This window comes from Zosterops lateralis, assembly GCF_965231275.1.
Source record: "Zosterops lateralis genome assembly, chromosome: 35".
In the NCBI taxonomy this organism is placed as follows: Eukaryota; Metazoa; Chordata; class Aves; order Passeriformes; family Zosteropidae; genus Zosterops; species Zosterops lateralis.
This window is the reverse complement of record NC_139795.1, coordinates 824,057-840,622: the sequence shown is the minus strand read 5'-3', so window position 1 is coordinate 840,622 and position 16,566 is coordinate 824,057. Positions and strand designations below refer to the sequence as shown.

The 16,566-nt window shown below is 52.4% G+C and overlaps 1 protein-coding gene across 1 annotated transcript; it reads right to left on the bottom strand.

Annotated features, from left to right (window-relative positions):
• Window positions 1–4,045: 4,045 nt before the first annotated feature.
• On the bottom strand, window positions 4,046–8,656 carry ZBTB22 (zinc finger and BTB domain containing 22; the record flags this gene model as incomplete). The annotated part of the gene is made up of 3 exons (XM_083881717.1): window positions 4,046–4,339; window positions 5,339–6,025; window positions 8,513–8,656. The coding sequence occupies 3 exons, from the start codon at window positions 8,654–8,656 to the stop codon at window positions 4,046–4,048; spliced, it is 1,125 nt and encodes a 374-aa protein (XP_083737843.1).
• Between the last annotated feature and the right edge of the window lie 7,910 nt (window positions 8,657–16,566).

Genomic DNA, 16,566 nt, shown 5'->3' with positions numbered 1-16,566 from the left:
CAAACTGCCCCTGGCTCGGGTTTTCCCCAGGTACCCTCAGGTTGTTCAGGTGTTCCCGTCATTGAGCTGCCATTACGTGTTTCGCCACACGATGGCGATGTGCGCTGTTCTTTGCACGGCCCCGGAGTGTCCTCGATGGTTTCTTGGCACCGCTTGGCCACCGAGTGGCCACCGGAGCCACCAGGAATAACGGAACCACCAGGGCTAACAGGGCCACCAGGGCTAATGGGGCCATCAGGGCCAACAGGGCCACTGGAGCCGCCACAGGGACTCAAGAGGAGGGCATTGATTTTCCCAAGTGTCCCCAGCAGGTGATCCCTGGCCAGGCAGGTACTGTCCTCCCACAGCCAATCAAACTTGTCCACCGCATCCACCAAGTCCACAGGGACATAGGGGGACGCCTCCTGTGTCCACTTCAGGGCGTCCTTGATGCTCTTGAGATACTCTTGCAGCTCCATGGGGACCTTGGTGGCTGCCCTACACGCATCTGCAAAGAGGTACAACAGCCCCACGAACTCCTTCACCCGCCTTTCCCTCCTGGCCTCTTCCCTAGTCTTGGTGGCCGCCGCTGAGGCTGGGACCATCGACAGCACCTCAGCCATGGTCATCAGGTTGTCCGTAGCTGTTCCCCAGTTGACGGGCTCATCCTCCAGGTACCAGACCAGGTCGGTTCTGGGGACCTTGTCCTCAAAGGTGAAACTAATCCTCGCGGCCTCATAAGCTAGGTAGTGCCAGCTCCTATAGAGCATGGCCACCCGCTCCTGCCAGGTGCTGACCACAGCTCTCACATCAGCCCAGGTGTCCCTCATAGCAGCCAGGGCCTGGTTCAGGGGGGCGACACCCTGCTGGCCCAGGGAGGTGACATTGCCGTGGTCCAGGGTGTCACGGTGGTGCCGGCTGAACATCCTCAGCTCTTCATGCAAGGGCCCTGGGTACAAGGCCAGCAGCTCATCTCCATCTGGCCCAGCCATGGTGGCCACCATCTCGCCCAGGATGGCCACCACGGACATCAGTGTCTTCAGCACCTCAGGATGGGGCAGCTAGGGAGGGGACAGGGGAGGTGGCATTGACCTTGTGGCACTTGTGGCCTCCTGGGGTGGCCCCTGTGCCCTCCTGAGGTCCCCTTTGGCCTCTCTCTGGAGGGCTCAGTTGTCCCCTCTGCCCCTTTGTCACCCCCTCGTACCCTCTACCACCTCCTGCCACCTCCCTGCTGTCCCCATTGCCTCCAATCCCCCCAGGACCCCCAAACCTCACCTGGGATCTCCCAAAACACTTCTCAGGACCCCCCACAGCCTCCAGGACTCTCTAAACCCCACCTGGGACCCCCAAACCTACCCAAGACCATCCAAACTCCAACTGGGAACCCCCAATAACACCCCAAGGCCCCAAATCCACCCCAGGACTCCCCAAACTCCTCCAGGACCCTCCAAACCCCACCTGAGTCCCCCAAACCCCTCCAGGACTCTCCAAACCCCACCTAGGATCCCTCCCAACCCCCTCCGGACCCCCCAAGCCCCCCCAGGACTCCCCAAAACGCATCCCAGGAGCCCCCACACCCCTCTAGGACCCTCCAAATCCGACTTTGGATCCCCCAAAACCCCTCCAGGACCCTTGAAAGCCCACCTGGGATTCCCGAAACTCCCTCTAGGACCCTCCAACCCCTCCCCAGGATTCCCTGCCACCTCCCTCATCCCTTATGCCACTCCCTGTGTCCCCTCCCCACCCCCCCGTCCCTTACCTTCATTATGCGCTGGAATCGTTGCAACATGCCGTAAAACGCTGGGTACAGGCCGGGGAAGCCGATGAGACCCTCCCTGAAGCCGAACATGCTCGGAGCGGCCCTCGGTGACAGACCGGGGGAACGGGCCCGGAGCGGCTCTCGGGGAAAGGTTTGAAAATGGCGCCGTCGCACAGAGCGCCGCCGTGTGACGTCACCGTACAGCCACGTGACATCACCGTGCCACCACGCCCCCTCTGCTCCTCCTGCCGGGCCGCCCGGCAGGACACGCCCACCGCGGGCCGGGAGCACGTGACCATCACCAGGGACAGGGCAAGGCCACCGCTCCCATCCCAGTGTCACCTGCCTGTGTCTCCGGTGCCACTGCTCCCATCCCAGTGTCACCGCTCCCATCCCAGTGTCACCTGCCTGTGTCTCCGGTGCCACTGCTCCCATCCCAGTGCCACCGCTCCCATCCCAGTGTCACCACTCACATCCCAGTGTCACCTGCCTGTGTCCCCAGTGCCACTGCTCCCATCCCACTGTCACCGCTCACATCCCAGTGCCACTGCTCCCATCCCAGTGTCAACTCCTGTGTCCCCAGTGTCACCAGTGCCATCCCAGTGTTACTGCTTCCATCTCAGTGTCCCCTCCCAGTGGCCTCAATGTCACCGATCCCATTCCATCTTCCCTCCCAGTGTCCCATCCCAGTGGCCCCAGTGTTTTGGGAAGGTCACAGGGGGGGTTGGACTCTCCTGGAAGGATTCTGTGGGTCCCAGGGGGTTTTTGGGGGATCCCAGGTGAGAATTCCAAAGGATTTGGGGTTTCCCAGGTGGGCTCAGCGAGGCCGAGGGGGCGGGGTGTGGTGAGGGGTCCCATGGGTGGGGGAGGGGCGGTGAGTGGGGGGGCCCTGGAAAATTGAGGGGAAGGAGGAGGAGGGGTCAGGATGAACGCTCAGGGTTTGACCACGCCCCCTTGGAGCCCCACTCTTTGTTTCTAACCCCGCCCTTTGCTCCTGGACACGCCCACCCCATTTTGCCGCCTCTTTCCACCTTTCAGCTCCCTTATGTTATGGCCCCGCCCCCTCCCAAGGCCCCACCCCCAGAGGAGCCTTGGCCACGCCCCATTTGGATTTTTATCGATTTTTATCAACCAAAAATCGCCACAAACCGACCCGAAAATATAAACCCAGACGGGGGAGAGGCAGAGGGTCACAGACTCATCTGTGACGTCACAGGGAGGAGGGCCTGGTGGGGCTTGGGGGTTCCAGGTGGGTTTTGGGTGAGTCCAAGTGCATTTTGGGCGGGTCCAGGTGAGTTTTGGGTGGATCCACATGGTTTTTGGGGGTTCCAGGTGCATTTGGGGAGTTCGAGGTGGGTTTTTGGGTGCATTCAAGTGGATTTTGGGTGGGTCCAGGTGGTTTTTGGGGGCTCCATGTGTTTTTTTGGGGTATCTAAGTGTCTTTGGGGGGATCCAGGCATCCTTGAGGGGGGTCCAGGTGGGTTTTGGGGAAGATCCAGGTGTTCCTGAGTGGGCCCAGCTGGGTTTTGGGGGCATCCAGGTGTTTTTCAGGGGGATCCAGGTGAGTTTAGGGAGGAGATCCAGGTGAGTTTGGGGGGGATCCAAGTGGGAGGGATCCAGGTGTGAGGGATTCAGGTGTGGGTGGGACCCAGTTATCCAGGTGTGATGTCACTTGGGCATACATCACCCACCTACCCAGGTGTGACATCACCTGTCCCCACCCCTCCCATTGTGCCCAGGTGTGACATCATCCAGGTGTGTGACCTCCAGGCTCACCTGGGCCTGATGTCACCCTTGTACTGAGCTGTTCCCTCCCCCGTCACCTCCCCCACCCACGCCAGGTGTGACGTCACCAAACCTGTGCCCAGGTGGGATGTCACCTGCCCAGGTGTGACCCCACCTGTGCCCAGGTGTCCCAGGTGTCAGTGCTCACCTGTCTGGGTCTCCCAGGTGTCACTCTGTCCCTGTCCCTTGCCCCATGTCCCCGTCCCCGCAGAGGTGCCCCGATGCCTGACTAAGCTGTCCCTCCATATGACGCGCTCGCAGGCTGGGCAGGTGTGACCCCACCTGTGCCCAGGTGTGACAGGTGTGACTGCTCATCTGTCCAGGTTTCTCAGGTGTCACTCTGTCCCTGTCCTCTGTCCCCTCCCCTGTGTCCCTGTCCCCGCACAGGTGCCCTGGTGCCTGACAAAACTGTCCCTGCATCTGCCCAGGTGTGATCCCACCTGTGCCCAGGTGTGACATCACCCACCCAGGTGTGACAAGTGTCCCAGGTGTCACTGCTCACTTGTCCAGGTGTGACAGGTGTCACTCCGTCCCTGTCCCCTGTCCCCTCCCCCGTGTCCTTGTCCCCACACAGGTGCCCCGGTGCCTGACAAAGCTGTCCCTCCACATGAAGCGGCGCTCGCAGGCTGGGCAGGTGTAGGGCCGCAGCCCCGTGTGCGTTTTCATGTGCTCGCTCAGGTGATGTTTCATCTTGAAGCGCTTGCGGCACTCGGGGCAGGTGAAGGGCCGCAGGTCCAGGTGCATGTTGACGTGGCGCTGGCGCATGCTGCGGTGCGAGAACGCCTTCCCGCAGTGGCACACGAACAGCCGCGGGCCCTCGGGGGAGCCGCACCAGCTCACCTGGTCTGCAGGTGAGGGCTCAGCCCCGCCCCCCCGCAGGGTCCGGGGGGGTCTCCTGGGGGTCCCGGGCGGGATCCCCCCGGTTCCGGTAGAAATTCCTTCATTTTCCTGTGAAATTCTGCCGGTTCCATGCAAAGTTCCCTCATTTTCGTGCAGAATTCTGCCAGTTCTGGGTGAAATTCCCTCGTTTTTCTGCAAAATTCCCTCGCCTCCGGGCGAAATTCTGCCAGTTCTGGGTAAAATTCCCGCATTTTCATGCGAAATTCTGCTGGTTCCTGTTAAAATTCCCACGTTTTCTTCTGAAATTCTGCCGGTGCCGTGCAAAGTTCCCATGCTTTTGCGTGAAATTCTGCCAGTTCTGGGTAAAACTCCCGCCTTTTCTTGCAAAATTCTGCTGGTTCCTGTTAAAATTCCCTCGTCTTCATGCGAAATTTTGTCCGTTTTGTACAAAATTTTCTCGTTTTCATGCAAAATTCCAACAGTTCCAATCAAAATTCCCTCGTTTTCGTACGAAATCCCACCACTTCTGGGTAAAATTCCCGCATTTTCATGTGAAATTTCTCCAGTTCCGGCCAAAATTCCCTCATTTTCGTGTGAAATTACGCCAGTTCTGTGCAGGAACCCCTCAGTTCCATGCAAGATTCCTCCAATTCTTTCACTCCCACGCAAAATCCCAGCAGTTCTGCCCAAAATTCCCTCGTTTCCATGGGAAATCCCAGCGATCTCGTGGATCCCCTCGCTGCCCCAGGTGGTCCGGCTGGTCCCGGGCTCCATTCCCGGATTTTCCTGGCTCCTCCCAGACCCCATTCCCAGATTTCCCCAGCCCTTCCCAGATCCCATTCCCAAATTTTCCACTCCCAAATTTTCCCAGCCCTTTCCAGACTCCATTCTCGAATTTCCCATTCCTGAATTTTCCATTCCCGGATTTTCCTGGCCCCTCCCAGAGCCCCCTGGTGTCGCCTCCTCATTCCTGACAGGAATCCCCTCATCCTCCCGGGGCTCCTCCTCATCCTCCTCGCAGGTGAGGACCAGGTCCTCCTGCAGCCACTCCCGCTTGACCAAAACCCCGAAGTTTCCGGGAGAAACTCCTTCATCCTCCTCCTCTTCCTCACTCCCCACCTTTGGAAACTTTTCCTCTTCTTCCTCACTGCCCAACTTGGGGAATTTTTCCCCCTCCTCGCTGCCCAATTTGGGGAATTTTGGGGCCGGTGGGAGGCAGTTGGTGCTGCTAGGGGATTGGCTGTCGCTGGAGCGCGGCCGCGAGGATGACGATGATGATGATGAAGACGATGATGACGATGATGAAGGAGCCCCCCGGAACTCCCGCAGCAGCTCAGCGCACTTGTCCACGATGTGCCACATCTGCAGCACGCTGCCCACCGTCAGGAAATTCACGATGTCCCCCGGGGCCATGGAGAGGTGTCCAGTGTAGGCGCAGCCCAGCACCAGCGCGAAGGCCGCGGGGTCCATCACACTGGGCAGCTCGATGGAGTCCAGGTTCTTCAGGAGCAGCTGGTCATGGAAAAAAGGAGAGGAGGCGGCCAGGACGGCGCGGTGGGCACGGAATTCCCGGCCCTGCACTCGGATGGAGACGTCGCAGAGCTTCCCCTCCAGGCGCTGCTGGTTCAGGTTGGAGAGCAGCGCCGGCGGCACCTGTGGAAACTCCAGGTGCAGCAGCGAGGAGGAGGAGGAGGAGGAAGGGGGGGAGGAAGGGGGGGGAGGAGGGGAGCAGGGCCGGGGCATGGTGGTGGAGGAGGAGGGGCTGCGAGAGTGGGGGGAAAAAAATAAAATAAAAATTAAAAAAAGCTTTGAGGGATTGAGGTGGTTCTAGACCAAGATCCCTGAGTTCTGCATCTAATTCCTGAGTTCCAGCCCAAATCTCATTGATTCCAGCAAAAATCCCTTAATTCTACTGCCAAATCCCTTAATTCAGCATCAAATCCCGTAATTTCAACCAAAATCCCATTAATTCCAACACCAATCCCTTAATTTTATCCCAGATCCCTGAATTCTGCATCAAATCCCTGAGTTCCAACCCAAATCCCATTAATTGCAATGCAAATTCCATGGTTCTGATCAAAATCCCTTAGTTACGTCAAAAATCCCATTGATTCCTGTGGAATCTTCCCATTTCGAAGTAGCTGAAATCTGACCCTACTCTCCTTTTATCTCCTCCCTTGACCCAAACCCTAAGACTCCTACCCTGGAATACCTGATAAAACCTCACCACCTTACCCTGTGGGCCTGCCTCACGCTCTCTCTCTTTTCACCTTCTCCCTCCCCAGCTCATGAAGGGGGGAAAATAAAATGGATTCTTGTGCTTAACAAAACAGAGACTTGTCTCATCTGTGTCCCTGCTGGCGGCTGCACCTCCCTGGACACGATGAACTCTGTTGCCACACAATGCAACAAATGGTGGAGAATGTGAGCAACCAGTGAGGACAACAGGACCAGAACCCTGTAAGTCACCCCTTGCAGGACCCTCATCTTCCATGGAGGTAAAATACTTATGGGGAGGGAAACATCCAGTAAGAAGACCAGCTCACTGGGACCGAGAGATGAAACTAACATCTACCATCACAAGTCTTTCCATTCTTCATGGGAGGGAGTTTTTGCAAAAAGGACCATGTTGGGGGCTTTCACCAACTCTCCTGACATGTTTGTTGCAACTTACGGACAGTAAAGCTACTTATGGATGATTATGGATGATTTGCATGCCGGGTGTTGGTGTCCCAAATCAGTGGTTCACCCTCCTGTGAACCCCCACGTTTTTCAGTTTCTGCGAAGCTGCCCATATCTTTCCTTACCCTTTGTTCCTAGAGCGCGGCACAGAGTGAAAACTGCCAGGATGGCTCGGAGCTGCTGCCGTCTCTCCATCACCTCATGCCCCTTTCCCCCCCATCCTCCTTTCCCAGAAGACAGGAAAAGGTCAGAACCTGTCCAGAGGTGATGTGGGAGCGCTACCGTCCTCCCGCCGTCCTGTGTCCTCCTTTGCCCCCCTGTCTTTCCGTATCCCCCATTCCCTGCCCGGGAACGCAGTGGCCGCGCCGTCCCAGGCGCTCCTTCTATAAATGGCGCTTACTACACGGTTTTGAGATCCCCTCTTTCCCGCCCAGTCTGTCTTTTCCAGTCCCAAACCTTCCCTTCCCTGACCTACCTCCCCCCTTCCTGCCGCGGCTGCAGCTGCCCCGGCCCTGGGCCCGCGGCAGGGGAGGCGAGGTGGGGCTGGGCAGCCTCAGAGAGGGCCGGGCCCTGCCCTGGGCTGCTGCGGCTCTGCCTCTGCCGCTTTCTCCCTTCCTCGCTCCGCGGTCATCGTCATCAGTGCAACAGAGTAACACCCGTAACACCAGTACCAAAGCCCAGACCGAACACTACTGACTGTGCCCCTGGTGAAGAGGAGGTCAAGGAACTGCACCCCTTCTGGTGAGAAGATCAAAAGCCAAAGGAGATTAAACTATTAGCTCATTAAGTGAAATTGTATTCATTTAATTCAGTGTCGTAATTTCTGTTACCTTATCCTCTGTAAGCCTCAAATGCTTTTCTATTGCTTGTTATTTCAGCTTAATAATGTTAATTTTAGTTTTGTAAACCAGTAAGTCATATTCCCGAGAATCCCCTTATTATGAGGTATTCAAAACACCTTTTAACCAATTTATAAATGGAGGGGTTTCTGCGAGACAAAAGAAAAGGAGAAGCCAGGTGCTACAACTCCTCTCCTTTGTCCACTTTGCTCATTTTAAGTACCCACAAGTACCCAGTATTTAGTTTCCTAGCAACTTTTGGGAAAAAATTCTGTGAGTAAAAAAGAAACAAATGTAACCACCAACAACAGAAAAGCACAGGGAGCCACCATTTTGTGGTATATAAAAGCACAGGGAGCAGCCATTTTGTTGGTAGAGGGGAATATCCACAAGGCTGGGGGAGTCACACGCGGGGCTGAGGGAGCCCACAAAAGGTTTGCTGGGACCGGGTGCAAGGTCGGTCATGGCCCAGTGTCACTTGTACCTCCCTGGACACGATGTTCCCTGTAGCCACGCGGTACTACAGTTTCCCATGGGAACCAGTCCTGACACAGCGGGTCCTGCTCTCTGCTGGGATGGGCTTGTCCTGTTCAGAACTGGCCTGTCTGGACTTGTTACTGTCCTGTACCTGTTCCCTCAACATACAGTCCAGTTCCCGCCCCGGGTGGACCTCAAAAAGACTAAAGTCCCCTGAGTTATCCAAAGACTTTGGGATCTCCCCACGGAAGAAGATGGATCTATTGGCCAGACCACGAGGATTTTGTCTCTCCATTGGTAGCTATTCCCCTCCCTTTTCTCTCTATCCTTTATTTCCTTCCTAATCCTTCTATCACATTTGCTGTGGGCACTCAATAAAGGTGCATTTGTTGTGATGAATACTGAAATCCCCTCTGTGTTGGTTTTGGACTCTGAGATCAGTTAATGAACCATCACGACCCTCACTTGCATTAGTGGATGGTGACACCACATAAACTGAGACTGGGTTTGAGATTTCCTCTTTCCCCCGTCTGGTGACCAGATGACATCGTGGGCAGCTGGGGAGGGGACATGGTGGGATCGGGGCTGGGCTGTGGCAGGGCTGTGCCCCAGCCCCCCCTGGCTGCCAGCACCCCTGGCCCGGGGGCAGGATGGGATCACCCCCACCCTATGCTGGGCCTTAGAGAATCACAGAATTCACAGAATCACCAGGTTGGAAGAGGCCTCCAAGATCATTGAGCCCAACCCAGCCCCAACACCTCAACTAAACCACGGCATCAAGTGCCACATGCAGTCTTGTTTTAAACACACCCAGAGATGGTGACTCCACCACCTCCCCAGGCAGACTATTCCAGTACTTTATCACTCTTTCCATGAAAAGCTTTTTCCTGATATCCAACCTACATTTGCCTTGGTGCTGCTTAAGACTGTGTCCTCTCGTTCTGTCAGTTGCTGCCTGGAGAAAGAGACCAACACCCAGCTGACCACAGCCACCTTTCAGGGAGTTGTAGAGTGATAAGGTCACCTCTGAGTCTCCTTTTCTCCAGGCTAAAGAACCCCAGCTCCCTCAGTCGTTCCTCACAGGGTTTGTTTTCCAAGCCCCTCACCAGCCTTGGGGCCTCCTCTAGACACGCTCAAGGGTCTCAATGTCCATCCTAAACTGAGGGGCCCAGAACTGGACACAGCACTCAAGGTGTGGCCTCACCAGTGCTGAGTACAGGAGAAGAATGAGCTCCCTGCTCCTGCTGGCCACACCATTCCTGATACAGGCCAGGTGCCATTGGCCACCAGGGCACACTGCTGGCTCATGTCCAGCTGCTGTCACCAGTGCCCCCAGGTCCCTTTCTGCCTGGGCACTGTCCAGCCACACCGTCCCCAGCCTATAACGTTGTAGGTGGGTTATTGTGGCCAAAGTGCAGGACTTGGCACTTGCACTTATTAAACTTCATCTTATTGGACTCTGCCCATCCATCCACCCATTCCGAGTCTCTCTGCAGAGCCCTCCTACCTTCCAACAGATGAACACATGCTCCCAGCTTAGCAAATTTACTAATGAGAGACTCAATACTCTCATTCATGTCACCAATAAAAATACTGAACAGAGCTGGCCCCAGCACAGACCCCTGAGGAACACCACTGGTGACTGTCCCCAGCTGGATACAGCACCATTCACCACCACTCTGGGCCATCCAGCCAGCTTTTCCAGGAATGTGCTGTGGGAGACAGTGTCAAAGGCCTTGCTGAACTCCAGGTACACAACATACACAGCCTTTCCCACATCCACCATGTGGGTCACCTGGTCATAAAAGGAGATCAGGTTGGTCAAACACGACCTATTCCTCCTAAACCCACACTGGCTGGGTCTGATACCCTGGACATCCTGTAGGTGCTGCATGATGAGACTCAGCATAAACTGTTCCATAACCTTACTGGGTACTGGGATCAGGCTGACTGGTCTATAATTACTGGGATCCTCCTTCCCACTCTTTTTGTGAATGGGTGTCACTTTGGCCAGCTTCCAGTCACCTGGAACCTCAGCAGTGAGCCAGGACTGTTGGTAAATGATGGAGAGTGGCTTCACAAGCTCATCTGCCAGCTCCCTCATCACCCTGGGATGGATCCCATCTGGGCCCAGATTTATGAACATCCAAGTGGCTCAGCAGTTCTCTGGCTGCCTCCTCTTGGATAACGGGAGGACTGTTCTGCTCCCTGATACCATCAACCAACAGAAATCCCTGCATCAACTACAGAGCAGCTGTGAGCAGCTCATGCCTTCAGATCCAGGGGGGTAATTAAAGCCCGGCTTTGAAACCACCACAGGCCTGGGCCAGCTTTAACTCTGTCCTGACACACATTGAGACTTTCTTAAACTCCAACCCTTCTCAGCAATGCCTTAAGCTTCAGCTTTCATATGTGCAGATTCTGTTCTGCCTCAGGGTGTAGTTCTGAGGCTCACATTAAGTGCCAGTCAGCTCTTTTCACAGGGTAGGGAGACAAAACAAATCCTTTTCTTGCTGAGAACCAAGGACAACTCTCAGGCCCAAAAGCACCAACAACCCTGGACTAAAGGGAGGAACAAGAAGGATGAGACTTCACAACCTGGAGCTGGAATTGGACAATTAAACCCCAATATGCAAATGGCCCAAAGCTGATAAAAATGTAAGACCTTGTGACCAGTGAGCCATCTGTGTGTGGCTGTTCACAGCAAACTCTGGGTGCAGCCTTGGTCAGGCTCCTGCCCTGCCCAAGGTGGATCCTGGAGGCAATAAATATCTACTTTATTCTCCAGCTCTGTCCTGTCTCTGCTCCAGGTCAGCCTTCCCAAGGCATCATCAGAGAGGAGAGAAAAGGCCAAACTGGAGACATGTACAGGGACAATAGGGAGATCTCAAAGTCAGTAAGGGAAGAGTGACTTTTAAATGACAGAGACGATGAGTTGCCTCAGTTCTAGGCTGAAAATCTCCTATGGGTTACGGTAACAGACCATAATATGATAGAATAATCCTTTAAACCATGGACAATGTGAATTGGGGAGATGATTTGAGGATTTGAACAAAGATATCTGTGATGAACTGAGTGATTTTTTTTTTTTGGTGCCCCCATGAGAGGTTGAACAGAGAGAGGTGAGAAGAAGCCCTCTGCCAGTGAAGAAGTGAGAAGACATCTCTGTTCCTCGAGTTGAAAAATCCTTTGCCTTTGAAACTGCTCATTTTTAAAGGCTGCCACCCCAATTCTGTGAGTCTATGGCCCATATGTAATCATAAGAAAAGCTACGTAATACAAAAAATTCCACAACTGCAAAATGTCCTGGGCAGGCTGCTTTTGTATTAATTAAAAGCCACAAGGAAACTGTTTCTCTTGTAAAAAAATTACCAAATAATAAAAAAAACCTTCTCTCTCTCAAAGTCTGAATGAAAGACTGTTTCATAAGTAGTACTGAATTTTAGTAGTACTAAAATTCTAATTTTTGCCTCTTTACATTGTTTGTAAAAAAATTGTCATTAAAAAATAATTGGTTTAGAAATCCATTTGTTTATTTTTCTTTTCTTATTTTCTTCTCTTAGTGTATGTTAATAAAATCTATCTGTTTTTGTTTCTAAGCTGAGCCTGCTTTTGCCTTTTTTTCCCAAAATCCTGTCTCCCAGTCAGCAAACAAATTCAGCAAATGTAAAACCACCACATGAATGGAGCTGTGACTTGGATAAGCAAACTTAAACCACAACACCTTGTCACTGTTCCTCAAAGCCTGGACCTCTCCCTGTTGGCAGCAATTAAACTGTCCCTCCTAAAACATTCAGTGTTTAGGAAGGAACATAAAGGAAGTAAAAAGGATTTTTGGAGTGTTTCTAGCAGAGGTTTCTCGGACACTTGTGCATGACGTTTCCTTTGTTTTCTGTAACATTTGTTATTTTGTTATTTTTCATTTATTAAACCTTTTACGTTACAAAATACCTCTGAGGAGCAGTCTGGTTGAAATTATTTTAAGCCAATCTGCAAGGGCTGGACCCTCAGAGATTGATACATTTACACGTGGTTCGTAACACTGGCCACATCTTAAAATGAATCACAAATCCCCAAATAAATCACATACCCCAAATCCCTTAATTCTGCATCAAAATTCATTAATTCCAACTAAAAATCCTGTTAATTCTGACCAAAATCACATTAATTCCAGCCCAAATCCCATTAATTCCAACCAAAATCCAATTCCGTAATTCTGATCAAATCCCTTAATTCTGGCACAAATCCCATTAATTCCAACACAAATTCCATAATTTTGATCTAAATCCCATGAATTCTGCATCAAATCCCTTAATTCTCGCAGAAATTCCATGAATTTTAGACCAAAATACCATTAATTCCAACACAAATTCCTTAATTCCACCCCAAATCCCTTAATTCATCATCAAATCCCTTAATTTCAACCAAAATCTGATTAATTCTGACCCAAATCCCATTAATTCCAGCACAAATTCCTTAATTCTGCATTAACTCTCAATTCTGCATCAACTCTCAATTCTGCATCAAATCCATTAATTCCGGCAAACTCCCATTTATTCTGACCAAAATCCCATTAATTACAATACAAATCTCTTAATTCTGTCACAAATCCCATTAATTCTGGTTCAGATCCCTTAATACTGCAAGAAAATTTCTTGATTCCAACCCAAATCCCATTAATTTCCACCCAAATACCTTAATTCTGCATCAAATCCCATTGATTCTGTACCAAATCCCTGAATTCCAGCCCAAATTCCATAATTCCAACCCAAATCCCCGAATTCCAATCCAAACTCTTTAATTCTGCACCAATTTCCTTAATTCTGACTCAAATCCCATTAATTCTATACCAAATCAAATTAATTGTGACTCAAATTCCACTGATGTTACCACAAATTCCCTTAATTCTGCACCAAAATCCCATTAATTCTGCATCAAATCCCATTAATTCCAGCTCAAATCCCATCAATTCCAACCAAAATCCAATTCCATAATTCTGACCAAAATCCCTTAATTCCGGCACAAATCCCATTAATTCCAACCAAAATCTCATTAATTCCGACCCAAATTCCTTAATTCTATCCCAAATACTTTGATTCTCCTATCAATTCCAACACAAATCCTGTTTTCTGCACCAAATCCCATTAATTCTGCACCAAAATCCCATTAATTCCATCCAAAATCTCATTAATTCCAATGCAAATCCCTTAATTCTGATCAAAATCCCATTAATTCTGCACCAAATCCCATTAATTTCAACCAAAATCCCATAATTCCAACCTAAATCCCAGTAATTTTGACTCAAATCCCAGAATTCCCACCCCAAATCTTTAATTCTACCCGAAATCCTGCTGCAAATCCTTCATTCCAAGCGAAATATCTTCATTCTTCCTGGAATTCCTTAATTCTGACTCAAAATCCCAATAATTCCGACCCAAATTCCCAAAATTTGGCCAAAATCCTTGAATTATGCCCCAAATCCCATTAAATTTTCACCCAGATTTTTTTACTTCTGCCCCAAATTTCATTAATTCCGACTCAAATTCCTGAAATTCTGCCTCAAATCCCCTAATCCTGACCAAAACCCCACTGATTTTACCCAAATCCCTTAATTCTAGCTCAAATCATCCCAATCCTTCCCTAAATCCCTTAATTCTCACTGAAACTCCAAAATTCTGAATCAAGTCGGAAAAATACTGGCCAAATTCTTTAATTTTGGCTGAAATTCCATCAAAATCCCTTAATCTTGGCCCAAATCCCATTATTTCTAACCCAAATTCCATAAATTCTGCCTCAAATCCCCGAATTCTGACCCAAATCTTGTTAATTGCAACCCAAATCCCATAAATTTTGCCCCAAATTCCTTTAAATCCACCCAGATTTCCTAATTTTGCCCCAAATCCCATTAGTTCCACCCCAAATCCCAATTTTTGGTCCAGGTTTGTGCCTAAAACCCTCAGTTCTGGCCCAAATCCTTTAATTCTAACCAAAATCCCATAACATTCTGGGCCAAATCCCTTTAATTTCTGAATTCCCGTTAAATTCACACCCAAATCCCAAATTTCCAAATCCCTGACACCCCAAAATCCCCCAAACCCCAAAAATCTCCTCAAAATCCCCCAAATTCCCCCCAAATCTCCCCCAAATCCCACCCCAAAACAACCCAAGCCCTCCCCCAGGACCTCCCCAAATTCCCCAAAATACCCCCGCGACCCCCCAAATTCACCCCAAATCCCCCCAGATCCCTCCAGCATCCTCCAAATCCACCCCAAATCCCTCGAATTTCTCCCCAAATCCCTTGCCAAGACCCTAAATCCTCCCAAAATTCCCCCACTCCCCCCCAAATCCTCCCCAAATCCCCCCCAGATCCTTTCAATTGTTCCCCAATTGGCTCCCAAACCCCTCCCAGACCCCCCAAGACCTCCAAATCCCTCCCAGATCCCCCCTAATCCTGCCCAAATTTCACCCAGGACTCCCCAGATCCATCCCAGACCTCCCCAGGACCCCGCAAATCACCCCAATTCTCCCCCAAATCGCCCCTTATTCCCCCTAGATGCCCCCAACCCCCACCCCCCCCCCCCCCCCCCGGATCCCCAAAATCCCCCTAAATTCCTCCCCAAATCCATCCCAGACTCCCTAAGGACCCCCCAGATCCCTTCGAATCTCTCCCAAATCCTCCCCAGGACCAACCAACCCCGCCAAATCCATCCCAGACCCCCCCAAACCCCCCTCCCCCCAGACCCCCAAAATCTCCTCCAAATCCCCTCAACCCCCCCTTCCAAATCCCTCTCAAATCCCCCCCAGATCCCACCAAATCCTCCCCAACCCCCAACCCCCCACCCCAGGACCCCCCAAACCCCTTTAATTCCCCCCAAATCCATCCCAGACCCCCCCCAACCACCCCCCAGGACCCCCAAAATCCCCCCCAGGACCTCCCCAACACCTTTAATTCCTCCATGATTTGCCCCCAAACCCCTCCCAGATCCTCCAACCCCCCCAAATACCCCCAGATTCCCCTAAACGCCCCTCAGTCTCCCCCAGAATCCCCCAAGTCCCCCCCTCAAAATTCATCCTAGACCACCCCAGGACTCCCCAAATCCCTTTAATTCCCCCCCAACTGCCCCCCTCCTAATCCTCCCCAACTCCCCCAGGATCCCCAAAAATCTCCCCAGATTCCCCCAGGACCTGCAAACCCCTTTAATTTCCCTCCAAATATCCCCCAAATCCCTCCCAGACTGCCCAACCTCCCCAGATCCCCCTAAATCCCCCCAGTCTCCCCCAAATCCTCCCCAACCGCATCCCAGGCTCCCCAAATCCCCCCAAAATCCCCCCCCCAACCCCATCCAGATCCCTCAAATCCTTCCCCAATTCCCCCCAGATGCCCCAAATCCCCTCCAAACCCCCCTAAATCTTCCCCAAACTCCTCCAGCCCCCCCCCACAAATCCCCCCCAGTCTCCCCCAGGACCATCCAGTTCCCCCTCAGATCCCCCCAATCCTCCCCAAATCCATGCAAGACGCCTCCAGGGCCCCCCAAACCTGCCCAGGGCCCCCAAAAACACCCCCAGTCCCTCCCAGGTCCCTTTAATTCCCCCCCAAATCCCCCCAAATCTCTCCCTAAATCCATCCAAGACCCTCCCCAATCTTCCCCCACTTCCCTCCAACCCCTCCTGGATCCCCCAAATGCCCCCAAATCTCCCCCCCAAATTGCCCCCAGATCCCCCCAGTCCTCCCTAAATCCCCCCCCAGGACCCCCCAAAACCTCCCCAACCTCATCCAGACCCCCCAAATCCTCCCCGAATCGCCCCCAAACCCCCGAGGAACCCCCCCTAATCCCTCCCAGTCCCCCCAAACCTCCCTCGGACACCCCAAATCCCTTTAATTTACCCCCAAATTCCCCCCAGTCTTCCCGAGGACCCCACGAATTCCCCTCAGGACCCCCAAATCCTCCCCAAATCCCCCCAGGACCCCCTAAACCCCTCCCGGACCCCCCCCAAATCCCCCAGATCTTCCAAAATCCATCCAAGATCCCCCTAGTCTTCTCCTAGTTCCCTCCAACCTCCCCAGGACCCCCCTAATCCCCCCAAAATCCCCGCGGACCCCCAAAATCCCCCCAGATCCTCCCAACCCTCCCTAAATCCCCCCCAGGATCCCCCAAATCCTCCCCAATCCCATCCAAACCTCACAAATCTCCCCTAAACTGCCCC